This window comes from Pyxicephalus adspersus, chromosome 1, assembly GCF_032062135.1.
Source record: "Pyxicephalus adspersus chromosome 1, UCB_Pads_2.0, whole genome shotgun sequence".
In the NCBI taxonomy this organism is placed as follows: domain Eukaryota; kingdom Metazoa; phylum Chordata; class Amphibia; order Anura; family Pyxicephalidae; genus Pyxicephalus; species Pyxicephalus adspersus.
This window is the reverse complement of record NC_092858.1, coordinates 170,875,752-170,890,683: the sequence shown is the minus strand read 5'-3', so window position 1 is coordinate 170,890,683 and position 14,932 is coordinate 170,875,752. Positions and strand designations below refer to the sequence as shown.

Below are 14,932 nucleotides of genomic sequence, written 5' to 3'. Positions count from 1 at the left end.
ATTGAGCGTCCCATAGATATCCAAACTATGATATTGACATCCGCTACAGAATATTGGACCTGAACTGATCTATGTCCTACCCAATGCCCTTGGTTTGCTGAGCGGCCATGCATTGGGCCATGTCCTAATAAGAATTGGTGAACTAATATATATATATATATAAAACCCTTTTCTGAGCCAGCACTAAAAAAAACATGGCTTGACAGGTCTGATGTTGTGCACAGAGCTCTGACCTCACATCTAATGAATACCTTTGGGACGAATTGGTACCCGAGCTAGATGTTCTCATCTATCATCAGTAGCTGATCTCAAATGATCTTTAGGCTAAGGAAGCACACATTTCCACAGATGCATCCTTCTATTGCAAGGTCTTCTTAGAAGACTGAAAGTTGGTAAGGTGAGGGTCAACTCCATATTTCTGCCCATGGAATTTTGAATTTAAAGTGTGCTAAAAAAAAAAATAAACATGTATTGGACAGGTGTCCACAAATTATTGGCAAAATGCACCACCACATTCCAGAGGATTATAACTTTCAGGTCTTCAGGGAACTGAACCCTTTCTATAAATACTATATCCAAAGCTCACAGTACATTAGAATGGTGGTCAGTGGGAAAAAATGTCTTACATTGCTGAAAAAGCCGCCATAGATAGCCAAAAAGTCAAATAAAAATTAGAATAAATCTTTTTATTTTTTTTACTCTACATACAAACAACAAAAAAAAATATTAAAAAAAACAGGAATATTTACAGATAAAGTGTTTTAAAGCTCTATGACAACTGTTTAAAATGAATACCAAAGACATTCTTACATTCATAGTTAATACAGCCAATGGAGTTTACATTTTAAAGCCCAATCTAGAATTTTTGGTCTTGCTATAAAGATTTTTCCTAACAAACCTCTCCTGTAGTTACAGCTCTGGACATCCCTTTGTGCTTTACATACATCAGGTTTACTTATATGAGTCCAAATGTACATGGAAAAAAAAAATTCAATAATTAAAGCAACAAGAACCCTTGTGATGCATCTCTGCCTCAAGCAGAGCCACCAGCTTGTATGGGCAAAGTGGCAGTGCCACCTGGTAACCCACCCAACTAGTATGGTACTGCCAATTCAAATTCCCTCCCTTGGAGAGCCTCTGATTTTTTGTGCCAACGGAGCTGGATTTCTAGAATAGAGATGCATGTAACCTTTCCATTGTGCTTAGGTCTGAGCAGCCAGTTACTGATTCAAAAACCAGCAGCGACAGCCTCCAATGCATCATACATACCCAGGGGGTGGGTTACCAGACACCAATTTTACCCTAAATGCCTCCTACCAATAAAAGCTGCAAAATATCCATTTAAATGGCTATTATTTTAAAGCATGAGTAGCAGTAAACTTTACTATTTACAAAGAAGATATTCTAAGGCAAGTGGCTCCCTTTAGGCTCCTCTGCAAAATGTCCCGGTCTGGCTCATTGCAATTATTCAGACAAATAAATCAGCAGCAATTCATTTTCTTTTTGGACTACTTCCACAGCAGACTGAACAGAGGGACTATATACCTTTGTGAATCAAACCTTTAGGATAGATGTTGTGAAGAGGACAGTATTAGGAAAATATATTGGTGCAAAAAACAGTAAAGTGCACCTGTGTCAAATACAAAGCCATTTGAAAAGATTTAGACATCTTGTAGGATGCAGCCAGTGAGTTTACTACAAATGATCCCCAGTAATCCTGGATCACATGGGCTGTTTAATAGCTGCAGTTACTTTGGATCATCATTGTTACCCAAATGAACATCTATTTTAAATTGCAAGTGTAGAAAAGCAAAAGGTGTGCAAAGGCTTTGTTTTCTTGTAAAAGCAGTCACAATATGAGTAAAAAAGCCCATTCCCTGCCAGTATGATGCATGGAAAGATCCTATGGAAGCAGTGACCCAACAAAGGTCCAACATGCACCCTGGAACCAGAGCCCCAGCTCTCCAATCAGCAGCAAGAATGAAGAGTATAACGCAGCAGGGGCCACGCCAAACCTCTGCACTGACTCCACCAAAATAAGGGTCCCACTCTGCAGCCGCTGTATTGATGCCGCCTCACGTAAATTTAAATGAGAGGTTCGATTGGGCTTTACCATACACAAGAAATATTCTACAACAACTGAAAACAAACAAGACAAAAATGTTATAAAAATGAAGACATTTGTAGGCTAGAACTAAAAATGAATCCTTTTACTCCATCATAAAAATATTTTGATTTTAGCAACCAGACATTTTGCATTTGAATGATAAAGATTGGTTGCTGTAGACTCCTTCCAACAATTCTCAATCATTCTTCTAGGCATGTTCTGCTTCCACTTAAAGTATAAAATATTTGAAAAAGGGGCTTTGAGTTGATTTCTAGAATACTCTTCAGTGTTAATTAGGCATTTATTACTAATTTGGGCTTATTAGGTGGCGGCATGGGGGGTCCATGCTGGTCATTGTCCTCTAGATTCGTTTCATCATCATCATCGTCCTGGTAGTATTGCTGCTGTTGCTGTTCCTGCTGCCGTTTTATTTGAGCCTTCTGTGGGGGGTTAGGAGCCTCCTCGTCCTCTTCTCCTTCACTAAAAAAGAAAACAATAAATACATTTAAAAAATGCAATCAATCAAAAACTATCGTGTCAATGCAGAAAGTAAATCCTGCCTTCACTTAGAAAAGGTTCTAATACTTTAGGTATAAACCTATCCCTAATCAATAGTTTGTTTTTATGTATGCAAGCCATGCTTCTAGTACTCAGACTGGTAAATCTGAACTTGACTTTAGAGTTATTATTATTATTAAACAGGATTTATATGGTGCCAACATATTACGCAGCGCTGTACATTAAATAGGGATTGCAAATGACAGACTAATACACACAGTGATACAGGAGGAGAGGACCCTGCCCCGAAGAGCTTACAATCTAGTAGGTGGGGGAATTTCACACACAATAGGATGGGAGATATGTAGTGGTGGGAAGTAGTGAGGGTTTAGCAGACAGAAGAAGATGGGTAGGCAAGTTTGAAAAAATGAGTTTTGAGCGCTCTTTTAAATGAGCAGAAAGTAGGAGCAAGCCGAATAGGACGAGGAAGATCATTCCAGAGAGTTGGAGCAGCTCTAGAGAAGTCTTGTAACCGTGCGTGTGATAAGGTTATGAGTGAGGAAGTCATTAGTAGGTCATTGGAGGAGCGGAGAGAGCGGCAGGGGGAATATTTTTAACCATGTCAGAAATGTAAGTGGGACATAAAATGATATCTCTCAACATAACTGAGAGGGATGTGAAGCTTCCTTTTATTTACCAATGCCGGTATGAAGTTTTGAACTATTAGTGAGAAATATAAATCTGGGCTATTCAAGCCAATAGCACCCTCAAAATAAAAACATGAATGCCACAGGTGAAGTGGTCCTAGAAGAGATACTTCCTTGAAGTTAAAACAGACTCATAACTTCATAAATGGTACTTAATGCCACAGATGTTAGTGATTTGCACGGGACTAAAGGTGCTCATTGATAAAAGATGGTGGTTTGATTGATGAACCATTCTATAAAAATAGAATTTTGTATCTGTTCAAGAAATACAATGAATAGTATGAACTTCTCTGAGGTTGCAGATCTGTAACCCAAATGTATAGGAAGATAATCATTTCTGGTTACCAGCCTGATACTTTCAGAAACTTTAGTGGTTCACAACAAGACCTACCACTCGATTTACATGAATGGTAAAAGGAATACAGGAAAACTTTTCCTATGCAGACAAAGGGCGTGATTTATTAAAGCTCTCCAAGACTGGAGAAGATAGAATATCATGGGAGAACTTGGGTGATCCAACAAACCTGAAACCAATTTTAAAAACCATTACAATTAGTTGGTATGTCTTCAATGCATTTTAGGATTGCTGGATCTCTCAGGTTCTCCCATGATGGTCTATCTTCTCTGGTCCTGGAGGCCTTTAATAAATCAGGCTCAAAGTATTTATGATTGCAGACTTTAGTTGCCATCTGTGGAAGCCCAGCAAAATTCTACAACCACTTACTCTCAATCTTGGTGCCAAATTGGCCACCAAGGTCTGAAACTTTAGAAACTTGGTCTACAACAGTTTCCTTCAATGAAATTAACAATAAATGACTTCCTCTATACAAATAGCCAATGGGCAACATCCTTTATTAATAGAAACGGAGAAGAACAGATTTTGGGACTTTTGAGGCCAACTTCAATCAAAAGTAACATATCACTTAAAGAAATGTATTTAATATCAAACATATAACAACCATCTTTTAACAATAAAAGCATATTTTTTAAGCAACATCTCTTGTGTGAACACCAAATTAATGGGTTATATGTTGCTGATGCATTTTGCAGACTATTAAGATCCACTTCTTCAGGACAATTACAGGAGATCTACAATATTAACATATGATCCAGAAATTAGTTCGTACATCGGAACTAATTTCTGGATCATAGGTTAATATTGTCCTGAAGGAGCGGATTCTAATAGTCTGCGAAACGCGTCAACAACACATAACCCATTAATTTGGTGTTCACACAGGAGATGTTGCTTGTATATTATGCTTTTATTGTTAAAAGATGGTTGTTATATGTTTGATATTAAAAGTTTTTTAAGCGATACCTTCCTTGGATTGAATTTGGACTCAAAAGTCCCAAAATCTGTTCTTCTCTGTTTCTAGAGTTTCCTTCAATGCAACACACTAAGTAAGTGGGATTGTAGAGAATGTAGTCCAATATGAGCAACGTTCGGTACTACAAGGTTGGGGATGTGTATATAGGCCCGATTAGAAATCAGTTGTACTTGTAGGTACCCCAACAACCTTCTGGCAGTGGAATAGGACATATTCCCTATTCATGAGAACTGGCCAAATTGGGCTTGGTTTATTTATGCTCATCCATCTTGTTGGATGTGGTTTGGGTTATTCAAGGTAATGAAACTACAACATGTACAGCAAAATGTGACCACTGCACAGCCTAATTGAAAACAGGACTCTAGGTAACCCCCCATCTGTAAATAGGGTCTCACTTACGCCATCTCATATTCTTCTTTCTCATCTGCATCCCGGCAGCAACAACAGTAAACGATAATACCGATGACTATGATTCCAGCCACACTTCCACCGATCACACCGGCATACAGTGCCATGTTCATGGATGCTGTTCAGACATATGAGTTTAAAGGAATGAAAATTAAATAGCGAATTTTACATTTTTAACAGCATTTCTATGTATTGAAAATGTGCAAATGTTTACAAAAAAGGGGTAGAAAAATAAGCAAAGAGCCGAACATTACCAAACCATTATTATTCCAACTAAAAGGTTACATAAAAGCAAATAGATCTTAATGACAAGTTTTATACAATCCCAGCCTATGAGCTTTGTACCGTCATTAGATTTTTATTATTAGCACCAACTCTTTATCTTCAGTAGAGTTTATGTGGATAACCATGTCCTAGAATGAATAGTCAGCATTGGTACTTCTAGTGAATTCTGCATTTATATCTCAACATCTTGAAATGTTACAATCTGAAGCTAGCTCTTCTTGTGTTTATTGTCAGGTCATAGACTTTCCTTTTTGGGTTTGTAGTCTTTGACAACCACTGAGTGCTAACCACTGAGCCACTATGCTGCCAATTTATGAATATATACCCCATGTTTTGCTACAAGGGCAGAAAAATACCCAAAAAATCAGTGAGCTCCTAACCATCTTTTTACTTTGCTGCAGTGAAGTTCCAATCAGCATGATTAGCATTGCCCAATTCTCCCCTGCTGGACTACAAAGCAACTCCATGCTGAAATTGCAGGAGAAGGAAGGGGGTGTCTTATCTGTATTCTAGCCGGAGAACCACGCAGGGCAGACAACACTGGTTGGAATTTCAGTAGAGCAGTGCCATGGTTTTGTCAGCTTGTTATTTGTGTTTGCATTACAAGCTTTTGTTAATCTTACAGATTTGCACTTTGAAACCATATTCACAGTATAAGCACAAAAGGATCAGCGGGTCACTTACGTGGCATGACGGCCAACGTGAGATTGCAGGAATCCTCTCCAATTCTATTGGTGGACGTGCAAATAAAGAATCCAGAAGTCTCCATAGAGATGTTCTTAAGAGTCAAACTCCCTCCTTCTGTTAACAGACAAAAAATAAAAAATAAGAACCAGTTGAAACCATCTTGCACTTTACAGATAATGCAAGTTTTTGTCAATGTGAACTTAGTAGAGGTCGGTGTGGCACAAAATGGATATATTTACCAACATGTATGCAAAGTAATGTTTCATTGCAACTCTTCCAGGTTTTTTTTTTATTATCTCACAGTAACCACCCCCTGACAAAGGGTCTGATTTATTAAAGCTCCCCAAGGCTGGAGAGGATACACTTTCATCAGTGAAGCTGGGTGATCCAGCAAACCTGGGCTGGATCTGTTCCAGGATTGGAAACATTTGCTAACAAATAGCAAATTAATTTTAAGAAATCCATTCCATATTTGCTGGATTTGATGTACTAATATAGTTGCATGTGTACATAGCACTTCTCTGAATCACCTAGATAGCAGAACATTCACCTGTGACTGAAGTTGCTGGTAAGGCTCGGGGTGCATCCTGCGGGGTGTAGCTTTTCCAGGTATACTGGGGTGGAGGAGATCCCTCCCTCGAGTTGCAGGTCAGCTGGATGACCTGCCCGTACTCTGCAGTCCCAACGATGGCACAGTCCGGTTTTGAAGGGGCCACTGGGGAAAAAAAAAGTTTAGATTTGCAACTTTTTAACAGCAGCAAATTAAATCTTTCATGCACTCCAGAAGAATTCCATGCAAAGCACCAACAATGATTTTACTTTATTTTTTATATCAGTTGAAAGTAGAATGTTGCAATAGATTGCTATGCTTCTATGTGCTGTACATGGAAGTGTAGAAAACTAGCTAATAAAGTGCAAAAAGAAGGAAAAAAATGGAAAAAGAGGAAGAGATAAAAGAAAAGGGAAAAAAAAAGAAAACGCAGCAATGACATACATGTAATATTATCCAGAGAACATGATCTATAGGACATAGGATACAACTTACCTAGGACCACCAGATCTATTTTGGCCTGGCGAGTCCCAGTACGATCTTTCGGAATCGTTATCTCACACTGGTAAGTGCCGTTGTCTTCCATGGTTAGTTTATCAATGACAATCGAGGCGTCATTGGCGTAGACGTTTCCAGAAAATGACACTCGGCCTTTATATGCGTCATCGCTGTTAACGACACCCGTTCCAAAAAAATCCGCTATGACTTCGGTCTGAAATAAAGAAACATAAATTTGTTTTGCAAGATGCCACTTCACCCTAGAAAAGGATCACTAAAAACCTCCCCACTCATCTTCATCATATTCAGTAGCCGTGCTTTGTAGTTCAATCCCACTAGCCCCTATTTAATGTACAGAGCTTTGTAATATGTTGGCGCTATATAAATTCTGTTTAATCTAACATCCTAGATTGTAAGCTCTTTGGGGCAGGGTCCTCTCCTCCTCCTGTGTCACTGTCTGTATCAGTCTATCATTTGCATCCCCTATTTAATGTACAGTTCCTTATAAAAGACAACGGGCAAATATAAATGATTGAATATCTGTTATAACATTGTAATTCCTAAAATTAAGTGAAGACACGAGCCTTACATCCCCCTTTGCCCACATGGCGTTCCCTCCGGACAGATCAGTCGTCGTGCTCTTGTAGGTGCATGGCAATTTGGCGCTTTTCCCTCTGGGAGCTTCCACGTATTTTTGTGGTGTCTGTACATCGATGGCCAGAACTGTAAATATTACTGAAAAAAAAATCCAAAAATAAATAAATGGAAGGAAATGCTGTATTATAAACACCCCCCAATGGGGTACAGACAGACCAGTAAATGCAATGTTTGTTCCTGCTGGAGAATTGGCAACTTTGTGCTCCATTCCTGTGATGCACAGCTGGTGGTTTAGTAGAATTTATTTCTGGGTTAGTTCCCTGTTCAATGGAATAGGGGAAAGGGTGGGGGTGGGGTTAGAGAGGTGATTCTGAATAATTGTAGAGAGGTGACATAGGGATCTGAATTGTTGCACCAGGAACTATGTGCGTCCCATCTTCACGTGCAGCATGTCACAAGATTGGCTGTGTAGAATTGCTAATTCCTTGGCGGGGAAATCAAATTTATATTTCAATTGTATATTTAGTGGTTTGCTGGAGGTGAATTCTAAGCAATCAGCTAAATAACTGAAAGAGGAACCAATTTTCCTGACCAATATTTATATTTCTGTCCATGGCTTACACAGCAATTGGGCAGTGAAGGAGCATCAGAATACTAATGAGGTAATCCTTCTATTCCTCCCGCCAGCATGCTCCTTATCAGCACATGTGCATGCAGGACACCTGATTGGTTCTAGTGTTCCCCTCTCTACCGGAGTCTGCGGTGTAGGAGGACACTAAAACACAAGCTACATCAGCTGCAGTTAAAATGTCTTAAATAATTACATTTATTGTTTTCCTTTTTCTGCAGTTTTTATGTTGTGTGTATATCATGCTGGAAAAATTATCAAGGCAGAAATGGAACTTTCCTGAAAATCATTCTTGTTGTTATATAAGTTTGTTAACGTAGTCCTCATAAATCACTTCTATCTTTCACATTGATCCTCATATCATTAATGCCCGTGGCTACAAGCCATGCTCCATGTCTACTTGTAGCCACCCCATTGTTCTGAAGAGAGCAGAGACTACAAGTGTACCCACACCCATCCATGGTACACAATGCAGGGAATGATGGGCAAAAAGCTGACATTACAGCCAATCTGCTGCCCTCTAGTGTTCAGACAAATAGTGAAAACAATTAGCAGCCTCACAGTGACTACGTGAATGGACACATTTTCAAATTAGGATTACACGTACACATTTATCATGTATGATGAGCATTTATTTTTTATAAAGTCTTCATGTGATGACTGTGACTTTATATCTCATTTAGATCACTTGATCCATGCTGGATCCAAAATGTTTATATTTATTAAAATATGTCTCTGGTAATTACAAAATCAGGGGTGTCAAACTCAAACAGAGGGGCAAAATTAAAAAACCTAAAATACAGGCTAACCTTGAAATTTATTGAAAAAATTGAAGAAGTTTTTCCTTCTCATTAAATATAAACCCTTTTCATATGGAAACAAAGAGGTTTTGCTTCACATTCAGTCTGGAACAAGCTTATAATAGAGAAAGAAGCTTAAATTATTTTTTTTTTACATTTTATTTTAGAACAAGTCTTATGCCTCTTTCTCTATTTGTAGCCTTCTGAGTTAAATTTCAATGGTAACCTTTTTGCACAGGCTACCAATAATAATAACAACAATAATATTCTATGAAAATCCAACCATTCAGGTCCATGCCTTGGAATAGCAAGGAAAAGTACAGCTGAAGGGGAGTGCTGGAAATGCCAGACACGGCCAATGCAGAGCTAAATCAGTGGCCCGCCACTGGAACTCCCTCTTCATTGAAATAGCACCGCTACTAAAATTCCTGACATTATTTGCGTCTATAAAACAGTCCAATGTGGGGCCACACATAGGCAGAGAGCCCGCTGGTCTATGGACGCGAGTGATGCTGGGAATTGTAGTAGCGGCGCTATTTCAATGCGGCGGCGGGCCAGCTGCAGTTCTTATTTAAGATTCCTTTGGGGGCCAAAAAAAAAAAAAAAAAAAAAAAAAGGACGTTGGGGGCCAGATTTGGCCCCCGGGCCAGAGTTTGACACGGCTGCTCTAGAGCTTCCCTTCTACCCCTTTTATATTCTACGCTCCCTGGAGGGCCCAGAGTCAGGCAGTGATCAGTCTCTGGCATTGCAATCAAATAATTCTCTCATTGTAATAAATAAATGGATACAATAAAGATACAGCTGAATGGAAATTAACTTCTGTTAGGTCACAGAAACTTTACTGGGAAAGTGAATGCGTTTTAAGCAGGCAGGGCAAAGCAACAGGTCCTCTTTAATACTAGCACATGCAGCTGCCTATACCTACCTTCCTTTAAATGGGGCAGTTAAGGTAATTACATTGGCAATTTGGCTGGTTAGCTTGGCACGCTTGGGTAAGGAGAATCCCAGGTCCAGTGTAAGCTCAAGCCAGGGCAATTAGGGAGCCAATGCAGGGCTTCGTTTCCTTACTACTAATCAAGGATTCAAAGGTAAGTACAAGGTAATGTCAGGGCCAACTTGATAGGATACCCAAGACCAGGCTATGGGGTCACAGTGTGGTGTAGGGAATCATTATAAACAAAATCCTCCTCAGAACGGAGACTGAAAGCACAGCTACTTTTCCAATTTTCCTGGCAGCCTTCTATTATAAATAACCAGCAGGGGTTTCTAAGCAGTTAGAAACATACTAAAACCAAAACTTTCCAAGTCTTCTATGTGATCTTTAAGGAGTAACATCCTCACAGTGCAAGCAGCTAGAAAGGTCAGTGATGGCTCATTTAAAAGCTCTTTTACCGCTTGGTAATTAAAGTCCCAGCCCAGGCATTTTTAAAACTTTGAACTGGACCTTAGGTAGGGTAAAATATAAAATAGGCAGCCCAGTCTGCTAAACACATCTGTTAAGTAGTTTCCCACAAACCAAACTTTCCAGGTCTCCTTTGTGATCTTTTAGGAGTAACATCCTCACAGTACAATCAGCTAGAAAGGTCAGTGATGGCTCATTTAAAAACTTGGTAATTAAAGCTCCAGACGGGCATTTATAAAACCAACTGGACCCTAGGCAGGGTGGAAAGTAAATCAAGCAGCTCAGCCTGCCAAATATATCTGTTAAATTAAGTTATCCTTGCAATAAAATGCCCTCAGGCATTCATTCTGAATAAAAGGTGGCAAATCAAATCCTCACTTGTTTTAGATGTTACCCCCAAAAAGCCTATGCATGGGGTTTAGTGCTCCCATAAACCACCTTTTAATCCTACAAAAATGTCATGTGACCTTCTAAGGGGGCCTTAAAGGGAATTATAGGGTAACAGTCATGCAGTGTAGACCCTCATGGTGCCTACAATTACCCATGTTGGAAATCCACTTGATTCGGAGGTGCAGGCTGTACATGGGGCACCCCAAATATATTTAATGGGTTTAAATTAATGAAAAAGTTTTTTTGCCTTCAGATGTTTGCAGTTGCAGTTAGATGTGGAATGTCCCTTTAATCACTGAGAGGGCAATCATTCTAGCACCATAAATGAGACTTTTCACCTATCTGGCATTGCAAGGAGTGATTGCCGGCTGTAATAAAATACACAGTATTGACTCTACACACAAGGGCAGGACCTTTCTGACTCATCGGATACTTTATGGTTTTACTTCCACATTACTGTCTATGTTGCAAGTCCATCTATGATGTCATCAAAGGTTTGTGACCTCAGCATATAATGCAGAAACTAATTTATAGGGGGACATCTCTCATGCCGGGTAATGGGGTCCCCTCGGATTGTGCTGGATGCTAAGATCATAACCAGTTCTGTGGGGCCGATTTAGCAAAAGAGTAGAATAGTGTATGTCATGTATTAGATTAGGGGCAGAATTTGTGGCCCCTTCCACCAAAGGGCCATTATAGTCACTGTAGTGCATTGCTACTTGAAGACCCAGATTATGGGAAGATGGTTGGCCAATGCATGAGATGGTCAGAGAAGTGGGAGAGATTTCATGAGATCACTGGGGATCCAGGCCATTGTGGCCCTTTTACATTTGTCTCTACTGCCACCTGTGGCCACATTTGAAATTTCTTCACCAGATCTAATAAAGTAAAAAAAAAAAAACATACAATTTAGCTATTTAGAAGACAAGTCAAAGTATTTGGGCAAGAATAACATGTACCAAGGGCGGAACGTGGACTTCAAAAGTACCAAGGGAATGGGGAGGTGACATGTAGGAAATATGGAAAGTAAAATTACATAGTTATCCAATCCAATTATTATTTTTTAAGTTCCCTACATATGTTTGGGTATTACAAGTAAATACAAGTTGACTTTGCCAAGTATATATTTTGAACATCTTCAGCGAATATATATATATATATATATATATATATATATATATATATATATATATACACACACACACACACACACACACTTTGCTGTACTTTTACAAGGATAAAAACCCTGTATTATTGATATATACACACACGTGAATTATTTTACCCACCAATGGAATTTAACTAATCTTGTGATCCGCACTTCTTTGCCTGATAGCACAGCCAAATCTAGGACCTCTACAAGTCAGGACCTGGACACACCTCAGCTTGCTTATTACATAATAAAGGAACAGCAGCATTCCCCTGAGGTCATCCTTCTTATCATGCTGTTCTGAGCTTGCTAACCAGGAAGTGCAAGCTGAACTTGTTTACCTCCCACTAACCCCTCCACCACAGTGTTCAGACATCTGTGCCCAGATATATAAAATAATTGAATAAATTGAATTAATTATTTTAATATGCATTGATTTTTGTAAAGCAGAGCTCTGATCAAGAGAGAGAGAGAGGAGCAGCACAAGGCACCAGTCAGCTGTGCTGAATATATCAAGTGCATGCTAATAGAAAGGCAGAGCAGAGTGACAGACAGAGGAGATATCAATGTGCTGCTTCTCCTTTCACTGTCCAATTACAGTAGGCTGGAAGAGGGACAAGACCTGTTAAAAAAGTAGCCAGCTGAGCAATCCAGAATTGGTCAGAAATATATTTCCATTTGGCAGGTAAACCAACTCCTGTATGTATTTCATCTGTGTCATTAGCCCAGAGATCCGGTATAAAACTTTTCATCTTGAGCTGAAAGAAAATCTGAAATCGTAGGAATTTGTTGATGGATTCCTGATCTGATTCTTCATCACTGCAGGTAAAAGGAACATTTACTCAGGAATGTGAAAACACCTTTCAGCATAGCAAACCGGAAAATAAAAGGAGACGGCTTGGATGACACAACATGTTCAGACTGGAAGCTGCACCAACTGGAAGGTACACAGGCTGGAAGCTGCACCAACTGGAAGGTACACAGCCAAGTGTGTGCAGAGCATGGCAGGTATACATGTGCACAAAGCAACACAACCAAGTATATGCGGTACATGGGGTCCAGCAACACAAGCATATGCATAAGCGTATGCAACACATGTGCAGTATGCATGTGTATACAGCATCCAAGTGTTAGAATATGTGATGTATACATGGGCATACAGCAACATGACTGGGTATATGCACACATGGGGTCCAGCAACCCAGCCAAGAGTGTGCAATGCATATATGATATACATGAGTATATAGCATACCCGTGTTATCAGATCATGCAAAGTATACATGTGCATACAGCAACACAAATTAGTGTAAGCAAATCATGTCAGGTATACATGTGCACACAGCTGAGTTTATGCAGAGTACATGGGGTCCAGCAACACAAGCATATGCATAAGAGTATGCAACATAGTATACAGCATCCAAGTGTCATCAGAATATGCAAGGTATACATGTGCATACAGCAACACAACTGTGTTTATGCAAAGTATGTCAGGTATACATGTGCACACAGTAACACAACCAAGTTTATACAGAGCACATGTGTTGCATACGCTCAGTTGTGTTGCTGGACCCCATGTGCAGTATGCATGTATATACAGCATCCAAGTGTTATCAGAATACGGGAGTTATACATGGGCATACAGCAACATGACTGGGTATATGCAGACACATGGGGTCCAGCAACACAACTGAGAGTATGCAATACACATATGATATATACATGAGTATACAGCGTCCCGGTGTTATCAGAATATGCAAGGCATACATGGGCACACAGCAACACAAACTGAGTAAGCATGTGGGATATACATGTATATTTCATATGTTCTGTATGCACACGTGAACACAGCTTTGTATATGCAGAACATGTTGGGTATTCATCTATGTATATATAGCTACACAAATCTAGTACAGTATAAGCAAAGCATTGGGATATACATGTGCATAGAGCAACATAACCAAGCGTATGCAATGCATGCGCTATACAGTACATGTGTATTCGGCATTGAGGTTTCTTCAGAAGAAAATTTCTTCAGAAGGTACATTTAGGAGGGACATATCTCATGTAAATGCAAAGAGTTAGCACACACAAAATCACATTCAGTACTCTATAGTACATGCATGGCGCCTTTGGTTTATCCATTTAAAGACCCTGCAAGTGCAGCGGATTTCTATGAACCAAATGGCATCAGTCCTGCCCAGGGTGCTTTACTATACCCCCCCTCCCAATAGGGACTTATTGTTCTGTAGTATTGGGAGACTGCTGTGCTGCTCATTGTTATCCCTGCTGGAGGTTCTAAGATGAGGAAGCAAAGCCCTGCCTGTAACAACATGGCCCCCAGAACAAAGTATGGCAAGTCAGTATTGGGGAAGCTGCCGGGTGCCCCGCAATGTAGGGAAAGCTTAGAAAATACACAGTGCAAGAAAAAAAGGGGGGGATTAGAAGACAGTATTTTAATTCTGATTGCTAGCTCTTTGGTCCATCAAATACTTTCAGTGCATTTTCCTGCTGGTGGCTTCAGTCTTCTGGTTGATTTGAAGTTAGCAATCAACTTACGGTACCAAACTTGGTAAGCAAGACCCCCCCAGTCTCCAACGAGGTTCAGCACCAAGTTCAGGTTTCGGGGAATTTGGCAAACGCGGTGCAAACTGAACCCGGACAGCCCCACCTATCCCTACACAGCTTCTGTATTTCTCAATTTTAAGAATAAAAATCTTGCTGGAAATGTAAAAGGAAGTTCATGTAAACAAATTATTTATCTATTCCCACGCGGATACAGGCCATCTGTTTGTGAAACGCGTCTGATTCACCTTCAGCAGTATAAAGCAGCCGAATCTGGTTTTTCCAGTTTTGTAGCAAGCAAACCCCCTCCAGCCCTGAGGTCAGGATTCCTCATC

The 14,932-nt window shown here is 39.8% G+C and overlaps 1 protein-coding gene across 1 annotated transcript in view; it reads right to left on the bottom strand.

Annotated features, from left to right (window-relative positions):
- Window positions 1-671: 671 nt before the first annotated feature.
- Window positions 672-14,932, bottom strand: part of GPA33 (glycoprotein A33) — an 18,347-nt gene continuing 4,086 nt past the window's right edge. Inside the window, exons 2-7 of the mRNA XM_072398382.1 lie at window positions 7,658-7,803; window positions 7,066-7,282; window positions 6,571-6,735; window positions 6,018-6,134; window positions 5,040-5,166; window positions 672-2,587 (exon numbers count right to left, since the gene is read on the bottom strand). Of these exons, the coding sequence (XP_072254483.1) occupies window positions 2,401-2,587; window positions 5,040-5,166; window positions 6,018-6,134; window positions 6,571-6,735; window positions 7,066-7,282; window positions 7,658-7,803 (959 nt within the window). The 3' untranslated portion in view covers window positions 672-2,400. The remainder of the gene's footprint in view (window positions 2,588-5,039; window positions 5,167-6,017; window positions 6,135-6,570; window positions 6,736-7,065; window positions 7,283-7,657; window positions 7,804-14,932) is intronic.